We start from the raw sequence: 24,200 nt of genomic DNA on the forward strand, positions 1-24,200 counted from the left end.
CAGATGAATTTACACTAGATGACTTTTGTTGTGATAAGGAGTTATTTGTAGTTCCAACTGCTTGACTGATGTAGAGCCATAGGCATTGCAGGGACTTTTGTTTGCTTGATATATTTAATTTTTTTTTTTATTTGAATGCGTGCATGTTCTAAATCAGGGATCACCAGTTTTTCAGAAACTGAGAGCTACTTCAAGGATACTGAGTAATACCAATGGCTATCTGTTTTCTACACATTTCTGCAACAAAAAATGGCTTGGTTTTGTCTTATATTGATGATATTCATCTATGTGTCAACAGTGATACAGTTAATAATTTCTGACAATAACTGTGCAATATTTCTCCAAAAAATTGTTTATTTTTTCAAATGATCACTTTTACAACCTTTGTAGGAATGTGCCATTTTCACAAGCCACTGAAAATTGTATTTTATTAACAATAAATCATGTGTTATGGTGCCTCATATTTGTAGAATACTACAACTACACTGCTCAAAAAAATTAGAGGAACACTTTTTAATCAGAGTATAGTATATTTAATCAGACCAGTCAAACTGATAGGTTGACTGGTCTGCCAGGTCTGCCACTCCAGCAGCACTTTTCCCAACTACCATGTGATGTTGCAGAGCCCTTCAACATGCAGAAACGAGCTACACAGGGCAGATCTCATTCACACCCGGCACCTTGCCACTGTTGTGCTGATTATCATCATTGCTTTTTTGAAAATATCCCTTTCTGAAAATGCCTTCTTTTTCTTTATCTAAAAAGTTTTTGCAGCTTCAGTGGTTTTGGGGAGTTTTTCCCTTGTGAAACTGTTGTTTACACAAAGCTGCCTTTATCTCAATGGATTTGATCCCCGTAGTGTGCTGCCCAGTGAGTAGTTAGCATGGTAACTTTTGTGACAAACTGAAATGCCTCTCCACATTGTGCCACTTTGCTGTTAACACACTCACCCTGCAACTGAGACAAGCACAGGTTTATTTCACATTAGTGAAAAAAGAACTATTCCTCCCATTTGCCTTTTTCTGCCATGTTTTTGTTGGCAGAAACCCATTCTGCTCCTCAACTTTGCAGCCCTCCCTAGCTTGTTTCCATGAATGCCAAGGATTTGTCAAGCGCACAATAATGACACAATAATAAGTAGACAAGATGAGCATTCATATACAGTATATTAAATAAAAACATTGTCATTGATATTAATATTGTCATTTTAAAATATACATCAATGTAAAAGTGAGTAAAAAGGAATTTTAATAAAATAATAAAATAAAATTGATAGGCAACTCACTGGTAAGTGCCCTGTTTTTAGAACAGGCACATGGGCTCCTTTTCTAGATAGTTATAGAGCATTATTGTCTCATCTCCATCAATGATTCGACCTGTTGAACAAGCATAAAAACGTGATTTGCCCATGTGAATAGCCCAGTATGTATAATCTGTTCCTAAAAGGGGTCATACAATGCCCTCTTATTTCTCTTGTACTAAATCTTTTAACCTCACGACTATTCATGATGTTTAGGTTTGGTAGCTTTTAATGCCATTCAAACTGCATCAGTGAACACCAAAGATTAACAATGCATTGGCTTTCAGCCATGTTATAAAATATGGAAATTCTCAGAAACATGACTTGATTTTAACACTTAAGATTAGGAAACATAATATGTGGCCAAAATACTAACAATCAGTTTGGGAATTAAATAAAGTTTGGGTTATCTTTGTAGATAAAGTTGTATTAGTTGTATTGGCATTCAGTTTGATTGAAGTTTAATTGAACAATAAAATATGTTTATTGATAAATACAATATGTCAGTCTTTTTTTTCTGAATATCCATCTCTTTTCAGTACAGTGGGACCTCTACTTACGAACGTCTCTACATGCGAAATTTTCAGGTTACGAAACGTCTCAACAGGAAAATATTTCCTGTTGTTACGAAAGAAATTTCAGGATATGAAAGGCAAAAATACGCTACCGCTGCTACTCGCAGCTCGCGGAGTTTAGCGAACGCAAACATGCTTGTAGCTGCTCTGCCATTGGCTATCGCCTAGCATCTTCCTGTAATCCCGTTGGCTAGGAGGGACGTCAATATGTAGAAGTTTGTGTGTATCCCAGTGTCTTCTTAGTCATCTTCCGGATTTATTGTTGGTGTTCGTATGTTTGTCCATTAGATGGCGGTGTTACCACAAGTGTTAACGTTCGTTGTTAGTAATGACGGCTAATGTAAGATTAACCTGTAATAAAGTTCATTTTGTTCCTGGAGAAGCCTTGCACTGAATTCCTACATTTATTGTGCTGTAATCTAATTGTAACATGTATTTGTTACATGTTTTGATGCATTTTTATGATTTATGAAAAAAATAAATATGTCCGAATTTTTGGGGGCTTGGAATGGATTAGGGCATTTACATGGAAAACGCGTCTCTACAACTTCCGGAACCAATTAATTTCGTAAGTAGAGGTCCCACTGTAGTTCTTTTTCTATCAGTGTTTTATTTTCAATTTCATCCCACTGTCGGTATTTTGGTGTGGTAAGGTAGGGTTTCATGCGCTGGTAAGAAGTGCTTCAAAGAAAAGGAGAGGAGAAAGTTAACGAGTTTAATTTCTTCCATTCTGGAAATGAAATCATTTTTATTTTAATCGTGTTTATAAACAAAATTTTACACTGAAATTGGAAGGCCAGATGGAGGGTCATTACTGGGTTGCCACTGTAGGCTGACCTAACCTGTATGTATGTATGTATGTACAGAGCAATTTGTTGTAGCTCGGGTTTCTCACCTCCTCCCCCACCTGCAGGATCGGCAGGCAGGGGCGGGCCGAACTGTGAGCGAACCGTAATTCGGCGGCTACTTAAACTCCTGTCTCTTTGCCTCCGGTGCCGGATTGTTGTTTCGCCAGCGTCTAGCTCCCACCCTCTGTGATCTCCAGTTTTTCGGCTCCTGTTTTCCGTGGTTACTTCCAACGCGTGAGTTTGTTCCAGTGCCTCGTCACTGCGTTTTCGTTTGTACTTTTTCTCAATGGTTTTTCCCTGTATGGTGATTTTTAGTTCGTAGATTTTCTGTTGTTACTTTTGTAGTTTTGTTTCTGTTGCTACTTTTCTTGATTCTTTCATATTGCACCTTTTTGTGTTCAATAAAGAGCCGTGTCTTTTACTCTGCATCTGGGTCCAGGCCTCCTTGGCTTTCCATAACAGAACAGTCCGGCCACTATGGACCCAGCAGAGTCAGATCGGCTGAAGCAGACGCTTTCCGTGCAAGCAGCGCGGGTCCACCAGGTGGAGTCGGCTCTGCGCCAAATGTCCGAGCACATGCAGCGCAATCACGGCCGGCGTCTCTCAACTCAGCGGTCAGCTGGTGGCCCTGGACGAACGGCTTCCTCGCGCACAGGACACCACCGCGTTGGTCCCAGTCGACAGGCTGCCGACCAACCCTGCTACGCAGCCACGTGAGCCCTATATCCCCATCCCAGGATGGTATTCAGGAGACTTGGGGACATGCTCCCAGTTTTTGCACCACTGCCAGTTGGTTTTTACCCAGCAACCCCTCACCTACTCCTCCCCGCAAGCCAAGACTGCCTTTGTCATGAGTTTGCTCATCGGACAAGCTGCTGCCTGGTCCGTAGCTGTCGCCACACAGCGACAGGAGTTGATGGGCAATTACACCGGGTTCGTGGAGGAGATGAAGAGGGTCTTCGATCACCCGGTGAAAGGAAGACAGGCGGTGAGTCAACTGCTAGACCTCCGACAGGGTAGCTCCTCTGTTTCTGAGTACGCCGTAAACTTTCGCATTCTAGCGGCAGAGAGTGGGTGGGGGGATTCAGCCTTGCAAGCCATATTCCTCAAGGGGCTAGCAGGAGAGCTGAAGGATGAATTAGCTGTTCAAGATGAGTGCCACTCCCTTAACTCCCTTATTGATTTAACCATCCGCATTGACAATAGGATCAGGGAGAGAGCCAGGGAGCGGCAGGGGATGCAGAGGGGACGGTTCCGCACCTGCACCCAGTTTTACCCACCTGACTCCTTCCCGAGATCTCCTGCCGCCCCTCACTACGCCCAGGAGCAACCGCCGCGGTCCGCAGAGGAGCCCATGCAGCTAGGAAGGACATGCCTCACGGCAGCCGAGAGACAACGCCGCATGCAGTACCAGCTCTGTCTCTACTGCACACAGCAGGGACACTATATTTCCCGATATCCTGAGGTGCCAAGGGGACGGGGTTCATCGATAAGCCCAGGGACCGAGCTGAGTCGTATCTCTTCCTCCTCCACGTCAAGGATCCAAGTCCAAGGTATGATCCATCTCCCTGAACACTCCATCCCTACTAACGTGTTAGTGGATTCCGGCGCAGATGAAAGTTTCATCGACGCAGACTTTGTTAACACTCATGGCATCCCCACTTATGACTTGGCGGTCCCAAAAGAGGTGCACTCAGTAGATGGAAAACTTCTAACGTTAGTAACGTGCAAAACGCAACCCCTGAAATTGATTCTCCAGCAACCACCACGAGTTCATAGAGATGTTTGTTATCTGCACTCCTCTAAATTCCATCATCCTGGGCATCCCCTGGCTGAAGCTTCACAACCCCGACATCGATTGGTCTACTGCCACAATCCGCAACTGGACCATTGCCACGCCCACTGCCTTAAATCCGCTCTGCCAACCAGGCCCACGAACCCATCTCCAGCACACGAGGAGATCAATTTAACCAATGTTCCTTCCGACTACCACGACCTCCAGCAAGTTTTCAGCAAAGCATCTGCCTCCTCGTTACCCCCCCATAGACCTTACAACTGCGCCATAGACTTGCTCCCCGGTGCCACTCTTCCCACCAAGAGACTTTTTCACCTTGCCAAGCCAGAGCGGGAGGCAATGGAGAAGTACATTACGGAGTCAGTGGCAGCCGGTCTCATTCGTCCCTCCTGGTCTCCCGTGGGGGCGGGTTCTTCTTCGTAAAAAAGAAAGATAAATCCTTACGCCCCTGTATTGACTACACCGGACTAAATGACATCACTGTGAAGAACAAGTACCCTCTCCCTCTGATTGACTCAGCTTTCATCCCCCTACACACCGCTACGGTGTTTACTAAATTAGATTTGAAAAACGCTTATCACCTCATCAGAATCAGGGAGGGCGACGAGTGGAAAACGGCTTTCAACACCCCGCTAGGCCACTTCGAATACTTGGTGATGCCCTTTGGACTCACGAATGCCCCTGCCGTATTCCAATGTCTAGTCAACGACGTGCTGCGGGATCTGCTGAATAAGTCGGTGTTCGTTTACCTGGATGACATACTGATATTTTCCAGGTCATTGGAGGAGCATGTTGGGCACGTGCGGGAAGTGTTGAAGAGACTATTGGAAAATAAGCTGTACGCCAAAGTGGAAAAGTGTGAATTCCATACATCCTCTGTACGTTTCCTAGGCTTTGTGATTGAGAAGGGACAGCTTTGCACAGATCCCTCCAAGGTGGCAGCAGTCAAGGACTGGCCCGTGCCCACTACCCGCAAGCAGCTTCAGCGTTTCTTAGGCTTTGCCAATTTCTATCGACGTTTCATACGAAACTACAGCCGCCCGGCAGCACCACTCACGCATCTCACGTCCCCCAAGCTCACTTTCGTCTGGTCTCCAGTTGAACAGCAGGCATTCGAAAAACTAAAAAACATGTTTATTAATACCCCTGTCCTTGCGCACCCAGATCCGGAGCGACAGTTCGTGGTCGAAGTTGATGCCTCAGACTCCGGGGTAGGGGCCGTCCTCTCTCAGCGCCAGGCCACCGATAATAAGCTTCACCCCTGCGCCTTTTTCTCACGCCGTCTTTCCCCAGCAGAAGCCAATTATGATGTAGGTAACCGGGGACTCCTGGCGGTGGTCCTGGCTCTGCCGGAGTGGAGGCACTGGCTGGAGGGAGGGACACAGCCTTTCATCGTGTGGATGGACCACAAAAATCTCGCCTACCTGCGCACCGCTCGCCGCCTGAACTCACGACAGGCCCGCTGGGCCTTATTCCTCGGCAGGTTCCGCTTCATGATCACGTATCGCCCCGGCTCACGGAACACAAAGCCCGATGCACTCTCCCGCCAGTTTTCCTCGGAGGAGAGGGAGCCCTCCAGGGAGACCATCTTGGACCCGGAGTGTGTGCTGGGCGAGGTCCACTGGCCAGTCGAGGCGGAGGTTCGGGAAGCGCTCCAGGGACAGTTGGTCCCAGACGGATGCCCGCCGGACCGGCTGTTCATCCCCCCGTCTGCCCGGTCATCGGTATTCTCATGGGGACACACCTCCCGAATAGCCTGCCACCCAGGAGTTCATCGCACTTTAGCCCTCATCCGACAGCGCTTCTGGTGGCCATCCATGGCGGCGGACGTCCGGACCTTGATGCGTGCACAGCAAATCTTCACACAGGGCCCCGCAGGACTCCTGCAGCCGCTACCCATTCCCCCTCGTCCCTGGTCCCACATCGCTGTGGACTTCGTTACCGGACTGCCCCCCTCTGAAGGTAACACTACTATCTTAACAGTGGTCGATCGTTTCTCCAAGGCGGTACATTTTGTTTCCCTTCCTAAACTCCCCACCGCCTTGGAGACAGCAAACCTCCTGAGTCAACATGTTTTTAGACTCCATGGAATTCCACAAGACATTGTGTCAGACCGCGGACCTCAATTCACCTCCCAGGTGTGGAAGGCGTTCTGCCGGGCCCTGGGAACCACCTCCAGCCTCACCTCCGCTTACCACCCCCAGTCCAACGGGCAGACGGAACGAGCCAACCAGAGTTTGGAGGCATCCCTGCGTTGTGTGGTCTCCCGCCTCCCGTCCTCCTAGGCCTCACATCTACCCTGGGTGGAGTACGCCCACAACTCTCTCGTCAGTGCAGCAACCGGTCTGTCTCCCTTCATGGTCAACCACGGCTACCAACCTCCTCTGTTCCCCAGCCAAGAGTCTGACGCGGCGGTACCCTCGGTCCGAACCCAGTTCCGCCGGATCAGACGGGTGTGGCGGGAGACTTGAGCCGCACTGGACAGGACAGCGGAGCGTAACATGCGCCTGGCAGACCGCCACCGAGCACCGGCACCTAATTACCAAGTGGGTCAGCAGATGTGGCTCTCCTCCCGCGATCTCCCCCTCCAGACTGATTCTAGGAAACTCGCCCCCAGGTACATCGGCCCTTACCCCGTGGACAAAATCATCAACCCTTGTGCAGTCCGTCTCCGCCTCCCAGCCTCCCTGAAGATCCACCCAGTGTTTCATGTCTCCCTCCTCAAGCCCGTTGCCGAAAGCCCCCACCAACCTCCTGCGCCACCACCACCCCCCCGCGCCTTGTCGAACGCCATCCGGCCTACACGGTCAACAAGATTTTGGATGTACGCAGGCGGGGAAGGGGGTTCCAGTATTTGGTTGACTGGGAGGGGTACGGCCCAGAGGAGCGATCCTGGATTGGGCGCTCCCTTATTTTAGACCCACAATTGTTGAGGGATTTTTATCTCAGGTTCCCAGACAAGCCAGGTAGGACGTCAGGAGGCGTCCATTGAGGGGGGGTACTGTTGTGGCTCGGGTTTCTCGCCTCCTCCCCCACCTGCAGGATCGGCAAACAGGGGCGGGCCAAACTGTGAGCGCTGAGCCTCTGGCGCACCTGCAGCGCATTACCGTAATTCGGCGGCTACTTAAACTCCTCTCTCTTTGCCTCCGGTGCCGGATTGTTTCGCCAGCGTCTAGCTCCTACCCTCTGTGATCTCCAGTTTTTCGCCTCCTGTTTTCCGTGGTTACTTTCAACGCGCGAGTTTGTTCCAGTGCCTCGTCACTGCGTTTTCGTTTGTACTTTTTCTCAATGGTTTTTCCCTGTATGGTGATTTTTAGTTTGTAGATTTTCTGTTACTTTTCTAGTTTTGTTTCTGTTGCTGCTTTTCTTCTTTCATATTGCACCTTTTTGTGTTCAATAAAGAGCCGTGTCTTTTACTCTGCATCTGGGTCCAGGCCTCCTTGACTTTCCATAACACAATTATTAAATTAAATTAAATATTAACGTTTTTGAACAATCGGGCACTTCAATTAATGGCATGCTACTGGTGAACATGAATCTGAAGTTTTATAAATACATCAGTGCTGCTACAGGCCGATAGTGTGTAATTTTACTGTGACATGAAAATATTGTAGGATAGGATAAACTTTATTGATCCCACATCGGGGAAATTCACGTGTTACAGTGGTAGCCCGCGGTGTACAGTATAGTACTAAAAGAAAAAGACTTATGCTATGTACATTACTATGTACATTATATACAGAAATTAAAATTTACATACAGAAGGAATGTCAGATAATATGAAGAAAAATAAAGGTGCAAATAAGAGATGTGCAAATAAGACATTCCGGAGGTAGTATGATTAAGTAGTGCGGAGAAAAATATGCCAAACCATGGGTTATTGGTGCTACGTTAAGAGTTGTGAATGTTGTACAATCTGACTGCATTTGGGATGAATGACCTGCGGTATCGTTCCTTTTTACACCGTGGGTGTAACAGCCTGCTGCTGAAGGAGCTGCTTAAGGCCCCCACAGTCTCGTGTAGGGGGTGAGAGGGGGTGTCCATAATTGATGTCAGCTTGACTAACATCCTCCTCTCACCCACCTCATCAATGGAGTCCAGAGAACAGTCCAGGAGTGAGCCAGCCTTTCTGACCAGTTTAAGTCTCTTCCTGTCCCTCTCTGAGCTTCCACAGCTCCAGCAGACCACACCATAGAAGATCACCGATGCCACCACAGAGTCATAAAAAGTCCTAAGCAGTGTCCTGCACACTCCAAAGGACCTCAGTCTCCTCAGCAGATGGAGACGACTTTGGCCCTTCTTGTACAGGGCGTCTGTGTTATGAGTCCAGTCCAGTTTATTATTGAGATGAACACCCAGGTGTTTGTACTCCTCCACGATCTCAATGTCCAAACCCTGAATGTTCATGGGTGCAATGTGAGAAGCCTTCCTACTGAAGTCGATCACCACCACCTTTGTCTTGCTGGCGTTGATGCGCAGATGGTGCAGTTCACCCCAGGCCACAAAGTTGGTGATGACCTCCCTATACTCCAGTTCGTTCCCCTCAGACACACGTCCAGCGATGGCTGTATCATCGGAGAACTTCTGGAGGTGGCAGCTGTCTGAGTTGTGGCTGAAGTCAGATGTGTAGAGAGTGAAGAGGAAGGGAGAGAGAACTGTACCCTGCGGTGCCCCCATGCTGCAAACTACCACCTCAGACAGTCCCAGAGCCTCACGTACTGTTGGTGAGGTAGTCGGTGGTCCAGGCAGCTAGGTGACGATCGACTCCGACTCTTGTAGAGAATACTTCAAATACTTGCCAGTTGATATCATGTAATCTGGACTTTGTTATACGTTTTGTTTAAATATCTATACTTACAAGGGATTGTAGCAATATTTTTGATGGCTGTTTCCATCGGTATATATTTAATTTCTGCAACATAATCCCAATTAATCAAAAAAAGGTATGATTTCCTTTGGCATATATATGCTCACCCTCCCCGTGACCTGAAAGGGTTAAAGTGGTTAAAAAGAAGAGATGAGACAAGACATTCTGAGTGTGTTTTTGCATGTTATTGATTTTAATATCTACATCCCTCTTGGGACACAGAAGCTGAATGTGAGCTGCTCCACAGCGCAGTTACTCAAAATCTCTGCACCCTGCTTCAACTTAAGTCTAGCCTTGATCGCTTTCACTCTTCTTGCTTTCATCCAATATGTGAATTGTTAAACCAGAGAGAGCAAGACATTGGACCCACTGCATGCTCATGTAAAGGACTACTGTATATTCCCTCCAGATGGTATAAGAATACACACCCAGAGTGAGAAAAGAGCCTGCATAGAAAAGGTGTCTGAAAGTGTGGACTGTTCAGACCAATGAGGGACTGGGATTACAATTCTTAGGCTGATAACATTGGGCCAGATTCACGAAACGTTCTTACGAACAAATTTGTTCTTAAATCCCACTTACGAACATTTTACGAAGATTGTGGCATTCACCAATTTCTTCTTATCCTGGATTTATGCGTAGGTAAGAACAAATCCTACGAACACTCAGGAGTACTCTTACGCACATTTCAGTGCCGACATGTTGGCATGGTTGTGTTTTCTTCTCTTGTGCAGTTCAATAAAATTCAATATTACAATGATAATTCTGTCATATTTATTTATTTATTTCGTATTTTTGGTGATTTACGGAGAATTTTTACATAAATACTTACATAAATTACATAAATGTGCCAATGACTTAACATTAATCAACCAAATTGGAAACCATGCCAAAACTGTCTTTTTATTTGATTTTATCTTAATTTATTTTATTAGGGGATCGAGGATATGCCCTGGCTCCCTGGTTGTTGACACCACTGACCAACCCTCAGACTCCACAGGACATTTTATTCAATCAGATGCATGCGCGGAGTCGCTCCACCATTGAACGCACCATCGGCATTTTAAAGGGGTGCTGGATGTGTTTGGACACAGAGCCACAACCCCATGAGGATGTGCGTCCTGACGCAATGATGGGGCGGTTCACGTTTGAGCGCGATTAATTGCCCGTTTGTGAATAAAATGCATTATTGTCACAATTTCAGTCTAACAGTCTTGATTCACTTCAAAAGGAAAAAATAAGAGAGACCGGTTTCCGAGCAGAGCTTTTACACGTTTATTTTTTTTTTACATTCTTATTTTTTTACATTCTCGTTGATTTCTTTAAGCGTGTTGGCTATAGTCATCAGGGTTGAGGCAAATTTATCAAGTATGTTAGCCATCCTTTCTTGATTGTTCAACACGGCGTCAGAAATCAGGCGTGGAGAGGCAAGCTTTGGGCATTTTGCTGCTTTTTGCTCTGTCTACAGGGTCCTGCTGCAGTTCCTTTTATGGGCATTAGTAGGCGGTGATGTATGCTAATCGTATATTAATTAGACTCACCTGGCACGCGCTCTCAACTTACGAACAGATGGCATTCATCAATCTAAGAACACAGCTGCGAACAATTCTGAGGCTTACGAACACGTTGATGAATCTGACGTAGGGTTTTCTTAAGAAACTTCTTAAGAACAACTTAAGAAAGAATCTAAGAAGATTCTAAAGAAGAATTGGTGAATGAGGCCCATTGACACCCTTACTTACTGCATCAGCTGATATTAGCTTCCGTTTGAATACCACTGTGCTAGTACGAGAGTACGATGTTTCAACAACAAACCCTGGGTGAACCCTGAGTTACTGAGAAGAGGCTTTCATTTCAGGAATTGGGAGAACAGAAGCTGAGGAGTTAATCATCAACTCAAGAATATGCTTAGGCAGGCCAAGGACAGTAATAGGAAAAGCAGGAGGTGCAGTGAGCAGTGAATTGAGAAACCAGAAGACCATCTATGCCACCCGAACTTCATACATCTCCAGTCCTCCAGTCAAGAAACCTTGAGCAGGACCAGGCTCATGTAGGGGGACCCTCCTGCTGATGGCTGGTTGGGTAGAGAGAGAGGAGAAGGGGGAGAACAGGTAGAGGAGAGAATAGGTAGGAGAGGAGAGGGAGAGGAGATGAGACGAGAGAATAGGCACACATACTCCACAGAGTACATGCAGAAATACATTATATTTAGTAAAGTAGGAAGCATGTAGTTAGTTTGTCATCAGCTTCTTGATCTACACCTGGGCAAATGGAGGTTACCGTATTTTCACGACCATAAGGCGCACTGTAATAAAAGGCATAGTTTCAGTTACGGGTGCTATATCTGTATTTAACACATACATAAGGCGCACCGTATTATTAGGCGCATGCTAAAACATACAGTAAAAAATGACAACAGAAGTAAAACGGTGAGTTTCGACACATTTATTGAACAAAATATTCATTCCCCCGCCACAAAACCATCAAAGTTTTCATCTTCTGTATCTAAATTAAACCGCTGCGCTATTTCAATGTCCAACATCCCGAATTCCTCTTCATCATCTGAATCAGACTCACTGACTGGTTCATTCATGTTGGTGATGTGGCTGGGCGCGGTTATCTTGTCGCTGCAGTAGGTGCGGAAGATGGCCATCCTCTCCTGGCAATCCGCATGCAGCAGCTGCGCAACAGTTGTCCTTGTGCGTATGGAGTGATGCCACCTCCTCATAAAGCGAAAACACCAAGACAGACCTCCTTAGAAATGCTCAATGTCCATTTCTTCAGCAATCGCTTTGGCCTTTTGTCGAATGGTGACAGTAGAGACGCCCCTTCCAGTTGTTCGCTGTTCCACAACCAACTGTTCCACTCGGTCTTCAAGCTCGGGCCACTTTGCTTTGTTCCCGCGGAAACTCAGCTTCGTCTTCCTCACTTGGCACAGTTCACTTTCTTGTTTTCTCCATTTTCTGACCATGGACTCATTTACATTGCAGCTGCTTGATTGCCATTTTCAGCCGCATTTTCGATGGCCTGCAGTTTAAAGTAAACCTCATACGCGTGTTGCTTGACCGGTGCCATTTTAGGGGGTCCTTACGCATAGGTGTGCTGCTAATCGATGGGCGGAGCGTTTACCGTAGTGCACCCACCAAAGGCACACAGCAGATTTTGGAACTCAGTCCACACACAAGGAGCACCATATTATAAGGCGCCCGCCAATTTTTGAGAAAATCTCAGGGTTTTAAGTGCGCCTTATAGTCGTGAAAATATGGTACTTAAGTTCACTTTCCTCTGGCAGGATGCTCTCTCCTATTTGCCACAAGTTGATGTTGCAGACGCATATATAGTTTTTTGTTACCTAGCTTTATTGGTTCTGCTTTCATATTAAGGTGAGGTAGTTAGTGGGACTGTGTAGTTAAAGTCTAATTTGGGTGTTTTTGGATCCATTATATGTTACTGGTCCTTTGAACAAAAGATGGACCTGGCTTTACTGTTTCTGATTACAACTCCTTCTCTGTTGCGCAGAATTACTTATGGTGCCAAATGAGTAGCAAAAGTTGACTATGGAGATGTTAAAAAGGGAAGCAGAATTAAACTCAAAAAGGCATCTGTTCATATACCGTATTTTCACAACCATAAGGCGCGCCGTATTATAGGGCGCACCTTCAATTAACAGCCTATTTTAGAAATATTTTCATACACAGAGCCCACCGTGTTATAAGGCGCATAGCATAGAAACTGCGTAGTGCCTGTGGTTTCATGACGCGTTCACTAGATCGAGCTGCGCTAAAAGGAATGTCAATAAAACAGCCAGATAAGTCAGTCAAACTTTATTAATAGAATACAAACCGTCGTTCTCACAACTCTATTCACTCCCAAAACGAATAAACAGCTGTTTTATTATTTTTCCCGAGTGACGTAGTGTTTTCGCGTAACACAGTTCGTTTAATAACAGCGAGTTATAACAGGCAGTGCAACATTTTTATCACAAGTGGATAGTGGAGTTTAATAAATCTTCGATTTAGTGCAACATTTTTATCACGTAGTACCGTTGCGGTAAATCAAACGTTAGTGCAAACACAATATACGGTAACTCGAACTCTCGAAGTAGTGCAAAGCGATAGCAATAGCAATATAACAATAGCAATATAACAACGTTGTTCAAACGGTAATGTCCATATTCACAGTATGACCAGCCTTGTTAAGTTGTAAACACACAAAAGAAACACGTAAAGATCACTTTATCAGTTCATTCCTCATCCAGGAATCCCTCGAATTCTTCTTCTTCGGTGTCCGAATTGAACAGTTGTGCTAATACGGCGTCCAACATGGCCGGCTCCGTCTCGTCAAAGTCGTCATCAGGGTCGGTGTCGCTGGTGTTGTCTGGCATTTCAGTGACAATCCCTGCCTTCCCGAAAGCTCGGACCACGGTCGATGCCCAGGCATTTACGATCCACTGGCAGATAGTGACGTATGACGCTCGGCGCCGTCTCCCCGTCTTGGTGAACGTGTGTTCGCCGTTCGTCATCTACCGCTCCCACGCAGTTCGCAGTCTAGTTTTGAATGCCCCGTTGACACCAATATCTAGCGGCTGGAGTTCCTTTGTTAATCCACTTAATGCTTTGTTTCCTCGGAAGCTCCGTTGAGTCTTCTTTAACTGGCGCAGGTCGTCTTGTTGCTTCCTCCACTTCCGCACCATTGATTCGTTCACGTTAAATTCTCTTGCCGCTGCTCTATTTCCGTGTTCAACTGCGTGACTGATAGCCTTCAGTTTGAACTCTGCGTCAAAAGCGCGTCTCTTGCAAGGAGCCATTTTGGGGTCTTTACAGACAGAAATGGTTTGGGACTGAATTTACTGCTGTTACCTCGGCCACGCCTACTGACTACGGTAGCCACGATTAACCAATATTACCGTAATCCATACAAAAGGCGCTCCGGGTTAAAAGGCGCACCGTAGATTTTTTAGAAAATTCTAGGCTTTTAGGTGCGCCTTATAGTCGTGAATATACGGTAATAAAGTGACCAGTGCTCTATATTACAACTCAACTAACAACAAAATATAAATTTTGCAGAGCTAACTAAACCATAACCTGACGACCAAGCTGATCGTAGCTTAGTAGTGTAGCTTAGCTAGACTATGCCCAGTTGTGTTATCAGTGTTGGAGGGAGAGATGATCAGTCCAGCACAACTAGAAAGAGGCCCATATTAACTGCTGAAACCATGCATATCACCACCTAGTGTTGAGGAGGAAGACATGTTCCCCTCAGTTATTTGATTTTCTTCATTACTTGTAAACTGGGGCAAGGAACAAATTCTGACAATGCTCAAAATTCAAATTTCAAAAAGAGATTGATTAAATTGTGTATGTAAATGTACAGACTGTCATCATGCTTGGCATACTTTTGAAACATCTGGGACCATTTTGTTTTTTGACTGACCATCTGTTTTCATTCATTAAAGAAGGATTTTTCCTCCCAGTCCTTAAAACATGGCCTGTGCTTGTCTTCTCAGTATGCAGGAGTATCTCCCTCCTCCTGCCACCCCAAGATCTTTTTTTTTCTGTGACATGTTGGCTCATTTGAAGGATAAATCTAATCAAATTAAACATTTGGCTATTCTTTTTGTCATATTTTTGGTCGAAATAAAGAAATTGGAAGCTTTTTAAAAATGTATTCCTGTTTTGCAGTAGGGCTGTCTATCCTTACATTGCCACATCGTTTATTGGAAGTTGTCAGACCTTAGGCCTCATATATTAAACATTATATCAACACAACGTGAACATAGTTATGCTATTAATACATCCCTTTAAGTTGATGTTGATGCAAACAATGAGCTGTAAACCTATTGAGTGCTTCAGTGTGAATTGTGCAAGATATTGCGAGAAATCTGACTGTGATGGATGGATGGATATTATTTAATCCAAAACATTCTATATTTTAAGGTTCTAAACTGCAGATTGGAAATGACAGTCATTTTTGTAGTTGTGTATCGATATTTGTGTCCACATTTAGAATTTCTTTTTAAGTTTGCAAATTGGGGAGTGTCATCCCTCATGGTGTGGAAGGTGGCTGTGCTTTAGGTGCAAAGAGGTTGTGATAGCAGTCCCGAGAACTGAGAATCCTGGCAGGTGGGCAGAATTCACAATGTCGAGCTTCTTAGAAAACTGGTCGTTACGTTCTGCTTTCCGAGGGTCCAAATAGCAAATGGTAAACAGGAATTGAGGAGCGATGCAATCACCATTGAAGGCATGCTTGGGAAATCAACAAACTGGATCCACACTGAAAAAAAGATGCAAAGAATGCAGATATTGTTCTTTCAGAGGAAGAAGACACAGCGACCTCAGTGGAAAAAAACAAGATACACGAGAACTGTTTTACAGAAAGTATGACTCGGGCTGATGAAACACACCAGCGAAAAAGAAATCAAACAAACTAAAAACAACCAATCTGCAGTACCTCATCCAAATTGACACAGAGGAACCCACACATGCTCACAAAGGATCATAAAACTAAGGAATTCATTCATGATTTATTTTTTCATGTCAGTGACAATTTAAAAACCATTAATCTTGTCAAACATCATGCTTTTCTTTGTTCCTAGATCATTGATGAGGGTGAAACACAGTTTATGACCGACTGTCCCCCTGCAGTTACAGAGAGCACACCTCGCAGGCGCACCAGAATTCAGGTCTTCTGGACAGCACCAGCTGTAGGGGCTGGCTGTGTTACATTAAAGTGAGTTTGACTTTTGTTACCCTTACTGTTTGGTATTGACTCAACATAGTCCATACACAATGGAAATAACATTTGTTTGCCTTCTCTTTTTAACTATCACAGGCTCACATTTGCTCACATATACTCGCTACTGATGCATCATTGGTTTGAGTTTGGTGGATATGGAGAGGTTGTTTCATTTCACACTGTAGATCAACTATTGAACTCCCCATTTTAAAAATTTTACTGTATTGTGTATGGTAACAAACGTACTTCTTAGTTCCCACAATAGTGGACAGGGAAACCCAGTTGAAGCCTGTTAAATTGAATTGGTCAAATTATATAACATGTAAATGTAATCAGTCAAAATTAATGGTGCAGGACACCACTCTGTTAACAGGGAATGAAAACAAATGTTTCTTAGACTCAATTAACAAGATTGAAGTTGTGAATTTGAGAAAAGACTCTCTCAACCAGCTTGACACTTTATAAACACACAATACTCACCAAAGTAGCTTGTCTTTAAATAAAAAAGATTATTTTCAAATGATGTCAATGAATAAAACAGTAGTCAAAAGTGTACTTCATTTGCACTGCGACTAGAAATTCTTAATAGATATGTCAAACATAGTAAAGAGATGGGTGTCTGTGTATGTCAGTGAAAAAAGAACAAAAAGGGGGTAAGAAGGGAAGAGCAAAAATGACTGAATAAGCCCACAAATAGATTTACGTCACTGATTCTCGCTCTTAAAAGCTGGCAGGAAATTTAACAGGATCAGGCTGATGGAATTCTGACCAGCCTGCAGCTGCCTGTGTGAGTGTGAGTGTGAGTGTGAGTGTGAGTGTGAGTGTGAGAGAGAGAGAGAGAGAGAGAGAGAGAGAGAGATTGTGCTTAGTTTCCAGTCTCTGCCCATTTGACCATAGACAACCTTTACAAATGCTCTAGCACTTTATACTTACAAAGGTCAAATGCAGGTAAACACATAATAACCTTATTTATGATTGGAAAATATAATAATTTTCTGCCACAGTTTAAAAAAAGACACAATACTCTCACTGATCTGTCAGTTCAAGATCTCAAGATAATTATGTGAAATTATCATCAACTGTTAAACAACAATGATGTCACTAATGAGAGTATTGCATTTCAGAAAAGTCAAACCCAAAACTCTGCAACAACCAAAATGTCTATTTCTGTATATTAAAAAATAAATAAAAATGGCTCTAAGCAAGGCATTACCTTGGTCCAACAATGAGGCTTTAGCACTGTGTGGCAGATGGAATGATCCAGGGGATCATTCTCTATATGGTGCAAACTCAATCAAGGTTTACCACATGATGTCCATGCTGATGGCCACTCAGGGAAATCAGTGGCCAGACACATGATATTGGAAACGTGATACTCGGTCCTTGCAGGGGAGTTGGGGCCTTTTAATAATGCCCTGTGCCACCCCTTAGGCTGAGCAGGCCAATAGTCATGTAATTTATATATATATATATATATATATATATATATATATATATATATATATATATATAAACACATGCGCCACACGCACACAACAACACAGGGTTTGGGGGCGGGTATGCTGCGGGTGGATTAGAGGTAGGGGGTGTTCTTAAAGGCAACCATCCCCTCTTTCTACCTACATCTTTATCTACCTTCCAATTTTAAGTGCACATTAGACACCTAGGGCTTTTGGTGGATTCAATTTTCATTGTTATGCTGATGACAGCTATATCTATCCATGAAACCAGATGAGACAGAGCAGTTAGTGAAGCTTCAGACCTGTTTTAAAGACATAAAGTCTTGGATGTCTTCAAATTTCCTTCTCCTTAATTCAGGAAAACTAAGGTCATGGTGTTTGGTACTGAACCTCTCAGGGATAGATTAGATCACATTATCACTCTAAATGGTATCTCCTTAGCATCTAGTCTCAGTGTAAGGAATCTTGGAGTACCTTTTGACCAAAATCTGTCCTTTAACTCAAACATTAAAATAGTCTGTAGAAATGCCTTTTTCACCTAAGAAACCTTACACCTTACAAAGCTACAGTTATCCAAATTTCTCATTTTTCGATTTTCACGAATTCTCAATTTTAGCTTCATTTTTACACTCTCACTAGATCTGTGTTTGTTTCACTAGGGCCAGTATTTTCCAGAAAAAGATAATTTATTTCCAGGATGAAGGCTCCCTCACCATTCCCTTATGTGAGAAAGGTAATGTGGTGCCATTGTCTGATCCTGTCTCACCCATTTGAAAGTAAAACAAAGTAAAAGTAAAACTGTTTAAATTCTGAAATCGTTTTTATGTCAATATTTTAATAGTATTAAATCATTTTCAGAGTTAATTTACTGTGTAGCACTTGATTGTATGAGATTTTATTTTATTTTTACCTTTTTGCTTTGACTTACCCACTCCGATTTTTGTGTTTGCTGTCTTACCATCTTCTTTAATCCAGTGCCATTTTCAACAGACCTCTTTTTTTTGTCGGGGGTGGTACCATGTTAATCTTGTCTTCCTACAGAGCATGCCTTTGGTGAAGCCACAGAAACTCCTGAAATGGATTGTTGTGCCTGTGGAACAGCCAAATACAGACTTACATTTCATGGCAATTGGTCAGAAAAAGTACATCCCAAGGACTACCCAAGTGAGTTCAGATCACAGACATCGACTACTGCAAGCATATTCCTTGTGTTTTTTTCTCTGTTGTGTTTCATAAACTAAAACAAACTAAACCCGTGTAAAACGGTTGTCATTGCTTTTTGTTGAAGGTCATTTGCAGTGTCAATTAGGGAGATGGCACGGGGCACCTGCAATGTGAAAGCATCATCCCGCTAAATTACTTGATGACCTTGATGTTCCTGCCCATCAACTAACTTCTGATGGGCAGAGATTTTTCCCACGTTTTTTTGAATTAAACAAATTAAATATGTGGTTAGACAGTCTTTATTGGTAGTGCATTTGTGAAGTATGTCATGCTCCACCGATTGGGAATTATTTATATACAGCTTGCCTAGTGATATGACACAGCTTTTTTATTGCTCATGTCAGTGTACCGACAAGATCCGCAATCTGCTGACTTTCTGCTAAAGAGATTCTACGACACATTATGGGCACTGTGCGAGACAAATTTATTTGAATGAAAATTGCTCACCTGGTGGATTTGCCCAAAAAATGTTTTTGGACTTCTGCATTACTTCTGGGTTATGTTGCCCAGTGCTTTAGTATCAGTCAGAATGCCTCTGGCTCATTGAAACATTGGATGGATTCCATGAGAGAGAAGACTCTCGATCATTAACATCTAGGGATAAAACCAATATTGCTAGTAGATTTACAAGACTTACTGGAACAATAACAGATTCCTTTGGCATGGGCTTTACTGTACTAGCACAACTTCTCTTCCCAAGGAGGTTACATCTGGAACAATGTTTATATTCTTTATAACAGCAAGTCATTGTTTTACAATACATGGTTTAACAATGGTATTTTACTTTTCAGTCAGCTTTTTAACAAAGATTGATTATATTACAGTTACTATAAAGTCCTTGCAGAATACAAGATTCCCATCAGCCCAAGAGAATATGCTATTGTATTTGATGCTATCCCTCCCATCTTCATATGACATTTGAAGTTGTTGCGCTCTCCTTACCCTTAAAACAATGCCTCCAGACATACAATTTCTGCATTTAAAGGCTCCAACTCTAAAATAAGATCATTGTTTCAGGCAGATCTGGTCTTCTTGCCCTTTATTGGAAAGTGAAGGTCTTTTCCACAGAAGTTCTGGCACATTTAAGCTGTTGTCTGGGGCTTTATGCCCCTGGTAGGGCCACCCATGGCAAACAGTTCCTAGGTGAGGGATCAGACAAAGTGTATCCCAGGACCCCCTAATGACAAGTAACAATATTAGTTCCAAGTTTCCCTTGCCCGGACGCGGGTCACCGGGGCCCTCTCCTGGAGCCAGGCCTGGGGGCAGGGCACTTTGGCGAGCGCCTGGTGGCCGCATCTCTGCCAATGGAGTCCGGCCTTACTGTTAGGGAGGAAGAAAGCAATCAGTTCTTCTCATGCTGTTTCTATCAGAGGAATGAGACGGAAGCTTCAGTTTACTTGCTGCAAGGGCAACCACACGTCTGCAGTGTGAGCTACAAGTGTGGCCCCTGGTGAGGTTTATTTTTATACTAGCACACGAACATGTATGATTACAATAAGCGTAAGTGTAAGCGTCATATGATAGAGCGTAAGCGTCACAGGATAAAACAAAGCATGATATATACAAAAGGAACATATAAGAAAATGGGGGATGGGGTGTCACAGGATGGTCAGGTTGTCTCCTGCTATTCTGAGGCAATAGAACATCAGCTAATGTAGGTCGCAGGTCACACTAACACTTGCACAGCCCGAAGAGGCAACATGGGGCCCCCTTCCCGTGGGTTTACCACCTGCAGGAGGGGCCAAGGGGGTCGGGTGCATTGTGTGTTGGGTGGCAGCCGAAGGCAGAGACCTTGGCGGTCTGATCCCAAGCTGCAGAAACTAGCTCTAGGGACATGGAATGTCACCTCTCTGACAGGAAAGGAGCCTGAGCTGGTGTACCTGATTGAGAAGTTCCAACTAGATATAGTCTGCCTCACCTCGACGCATAGCAAGGGCTCTGGAACCAGTCTTCTCGAGAGGGGTTGGACTCTCTACCACTCTGGAGTTGCCAATGATGATAGGCGACGGGCGGGGGTGGCAATTCTTATTGCTCCCCGGCTCAGTGCCTGTATATTGGAGTTTACCTCGGTGAATGAGAAGGTAGCCTCCCTTCGCCTATGGGTGTAGGGATGGATCCTGACTGTTGTTTGTGCCTGTGGCCCAAACAGCCGTTCAGCGTATCCACCCTTTTTGGAGTCCTTAGAGGGAGTGCTGGATTGTGCTCCTTCTAGGGGTTCCCTCGTCCTCCTGGGTGACTTCAATGATCACGTTGGCAGCGACAGTGGGACCTGGAGAGGTGTGATTGGGAAGAATGCCCCCCGATCTGAACCTGAGAGGTGTTTTGTTGTTGGACTTCTGTGATTGTCTCAGATTGTCCATAATGAACACCTAGTTCAGGCATAAAGGCGTCCACATGTACACTTGGCACAGGACGCCTCGATGATCGACTTTGTGATCGTGTCATCAGATTTGCAGCCGCATGTTCTGGACACCCGGGTGAAGAGAGGGGCAGAGTTGTCAACTGATCACCACCTGGTGGTTAGTTGGCTCCGATGGTGCGGAAGGATGCCGGACAGACCCGGCCGACCGAAACGTATCGCAAGTACGTAAAGCCTGGGAGAGTCTCCTGTCAGAAGGAGCTTCAACTCACACCTCTGAGAGAGCTTTGACCATGTCCCGGGGGAGGTGGGGGACATTGAGTCCGAGTGGAACATGTTCTGTGCCTCCATTGTTGAGGCGGCTGACCGGTGCTGTGGCCAGAAGGTGGCTGGTGCCTGTCATGGTGGCAATGCCTGAACCCGCTGGTGGACACCATTTCATTATACCCTTTCTTGGGCTACCATTTTTTTGTCATTGGAATACAGCAGCCATGTGTTTACAAGTACAAGATCTGTAAAGTGCATCAACATGCAAATTAACCACTTTTTGTAGTAGTTTATTGTTAGAATCATAACAAAGTTATCTCTTATTTGTTTTTCCTTGTTATATTCTTTATTCTTGCTATATTGTATTTCATCACATTATGCTTTTATCCATCTATCCATCCATCCATCCATCCTCTACAGCTTATCCGGGGTCGGGTCGCGGGGGCAGCAGCCTAAGAAGAGAAGCCCAGACTTCCCTCTCCCCAGCTACTTCTTCCAGCTCATCCGGAGGGATCCCCAGGCGTTCCCAGGCCGGTCGAAAGACATAGTCTCTCCAACGTGTCCTGGGTCTTCCCGGGGGTCTCCTACCGGAGGGACATACCCTGAACACCGCGCCAGGGAGGCGTCCAGGGGGCATCCTAACTAGATGCCCAAGCCACCTCATCTGGCTCCTCTCAACGCGGAGGAGCAGCAGCTCTACCCCGAGCTCCTCCCGGATGGCAGAGCTTCTCACCCTATCTCTAAGGGAGAGCCCAGCCACCCTACGGAGGAAGCTCATTTCGGCCGTTTATACCCGTGATCTTGTTCTTTCGGTCATTACCCAAAGCTCATGACCATAGGTGAGGGTAGGAACGAAGATCGAACGGTAAATCTCTTCACCACTACGGACCGGTGCAGAGTCCGCATTACTGCGGACGCCGCACCGATCCGCCTGTCGATCTCCTGCTCCATTCTTCCCTCACTCGTGAACAAGACCCCGAGGTACTTGAACTCTCTAACAACCAGAGCCTTAAGGAACTGCGGGCGGATCTCATCCACCCCCGGGGCCTTGCCACCGAGGAGTTTTTTGACTACCTCAGCAACTTCAGCCCCGGAGATATGAGAGCCTATCCCCAGGTCCCCAGGCCCTACTTCCTCACTGGAAGGCGTGTTGGTGGGATTGAGGAGGTCCTCGAAGTATTCCTTCCACCAATCCACAACATCCCGAGTTGAGGTCAGCAGCACACCATCACCACTATACACAGTGTTGACAGTGCACTGCTTCCCCTTCCTCAGACGCCTGATGGTGGCCTCACCGAACTCTTCCCATGCCCGGGTCTTTGCCTCAGCAACAGCCGTAGCTGCACTCCGCTTGGCCTGCCGGTACCTATCTGCTGCCTCAGGAGTCCCACAGGCCAGTAAGGCCCGATACGACTCCTTCTTCAGCTTGACGGCATCCCTCACCGCTGGTGTCCACCAGCGGGTTCGGGCATTGCCGCCACGACAGGCACCAACCACCTTGTGGCCATAGCACTGGTCAGCCGCCTCAACAATGGAGGCACGGAACATGGTCCACTCGGACTCAATGTCCCCCGCCTGCCCCGGGACATGGTCAAAGCTCTCCCGGAGGTGTGAATTGAAGCTCCTTCTGACAGGAGACTCTGCCAGGCGTTCTCAGCAGACCCTCACAACACGTTTGGGCCTGCCGGGTCTGTCCGGCATCCTTCCCCACCATTGGAGCCAACTCGCCACCAGCTGGTGATCAGTTGACAGCTCCGCTCCTCTCGTCACCCGAGTGTCCAGAACATGCGGCCGCAAATCCGATGACACAACCACAAAGTCGATCATCGATCTGCGGCCTAAGGTTATCCTGGTGCCAAGTGCACATGTGGACGCCTTTATCCCTGAACAAGGTCTTTGCTATGGACAATCTGAGATGAGAACAGAAGTCCAATAACAAAACACCACTCGGGTTCAGATCAAGGGGGACGTTCTTCCCAATTACACCTCTCCAGGTCACACTGTCATTGCCAACGTGAGCATTGAAGTCACCCAGGAGGACGAGGGAGCCCCCAGAAGGAGCGCTCTCCAGCACTCCCTCTAAGGACTCCAAAAAGGGTGGATACGCTGAACTGCTGTTTGGGCCATAGGCCTTTAGACCTGAAGGCAAAGGGAGGGTACCCTCTCATCCACCGGGGTAAACTCCAATATACAGGCACTGAGCTGGGGAGAAACCAGAATTGCCACCCCTGCCCGTTGCCTCTCACCATCGGCAACTCCAGAGTGGTAGAGAGTCCAACCCCTCTCGAGAAGACTGGTTCCAGAGCCCTTGCTGTGCGTCGAGGTGAGGCCAACTATATCTAGTCGGAACTTCTCAACCTCACGCACCAACTCAGGCTCCTTTCCCACCAGAGAGGTGACATTCCATGTCCCTAGAGCCAGTTTATGCAGCCGGGGATCAGACCGCCAAGGTCCCTGCCTTCGGCCTCTACCCAAAACACAATGCACTCGACCCCCTTGGCCCCTCCTGCAGGTGGTAAGCCCACGGGAAGGGATCCCATGTTGCCTCTTCATGCTGTGCCCGGCCGGACTCCATGGGCAGAGGTCCGGCCACCAACTTGGCCTCAATGTTGTTCTTCATCATGAGGGGGTCCTGGGCTACGCTTTGTCTGATCCCTCACCTAGGACCTGTTTGCCATGGGTGGCCCTATCAGGGGCATATAGCCCCAGACAACGGAGCTCCTAGGATCATTGGGACATGCAAACCCCTCCACCACGATAAGGTGGTAGC

The 24,200-nt window shown here is 45.8% G+C and overlaps 1 protein-coding gene across 4 annotated transcripts in view; it reads left to right on the forward strand.

The window, feature by feature from the left end:
• Nucleotides 1–24,200, forward strand: part of LOC101073783 (spondin-1-like) — an 87,135-nt gene that overhangs the window by 9,413 nt on the left and 53,522 nt on the right. For all 4 annotated transcript variants that reach the window (XM_029842228.1, XM_029842226.1, XM_029842229.1 and 1 more), the window contains exons 3-5: nucleotides 15,981–16,114; nucleotides 18,240–18,313; nucleotides 18,622–18,744. In XM_029842228.1, the coding sequence (XP_029698088.1) occupies nucleotides 15,981–16,114; nucleotides 18,240–18,313; nucleotides 18,622–18,744 (331 nt within the window). The remainder of the gene's footprint in view (nucleotides 1–15,980; nucleotides 16,115–18,239; nucleotides 18,314–18,621; nucleotides 18,745–24,200) is intronic.

Source organism: Takifugu rubripes, chromosome 9 (genome assembly GCF_901000725.2).
Source record: "Takifugu rubripes chromosome 9, fTakRub1.2, whole genome shotgun sequence".
NCBI classification, from domain to species: domain Eukaryota; kingdom Metazoa; phylum Chordata; class Actinopteri; order Tetraodontiformes; family Tetraodontidae; genus Takifugu; species Takifugu rubripes.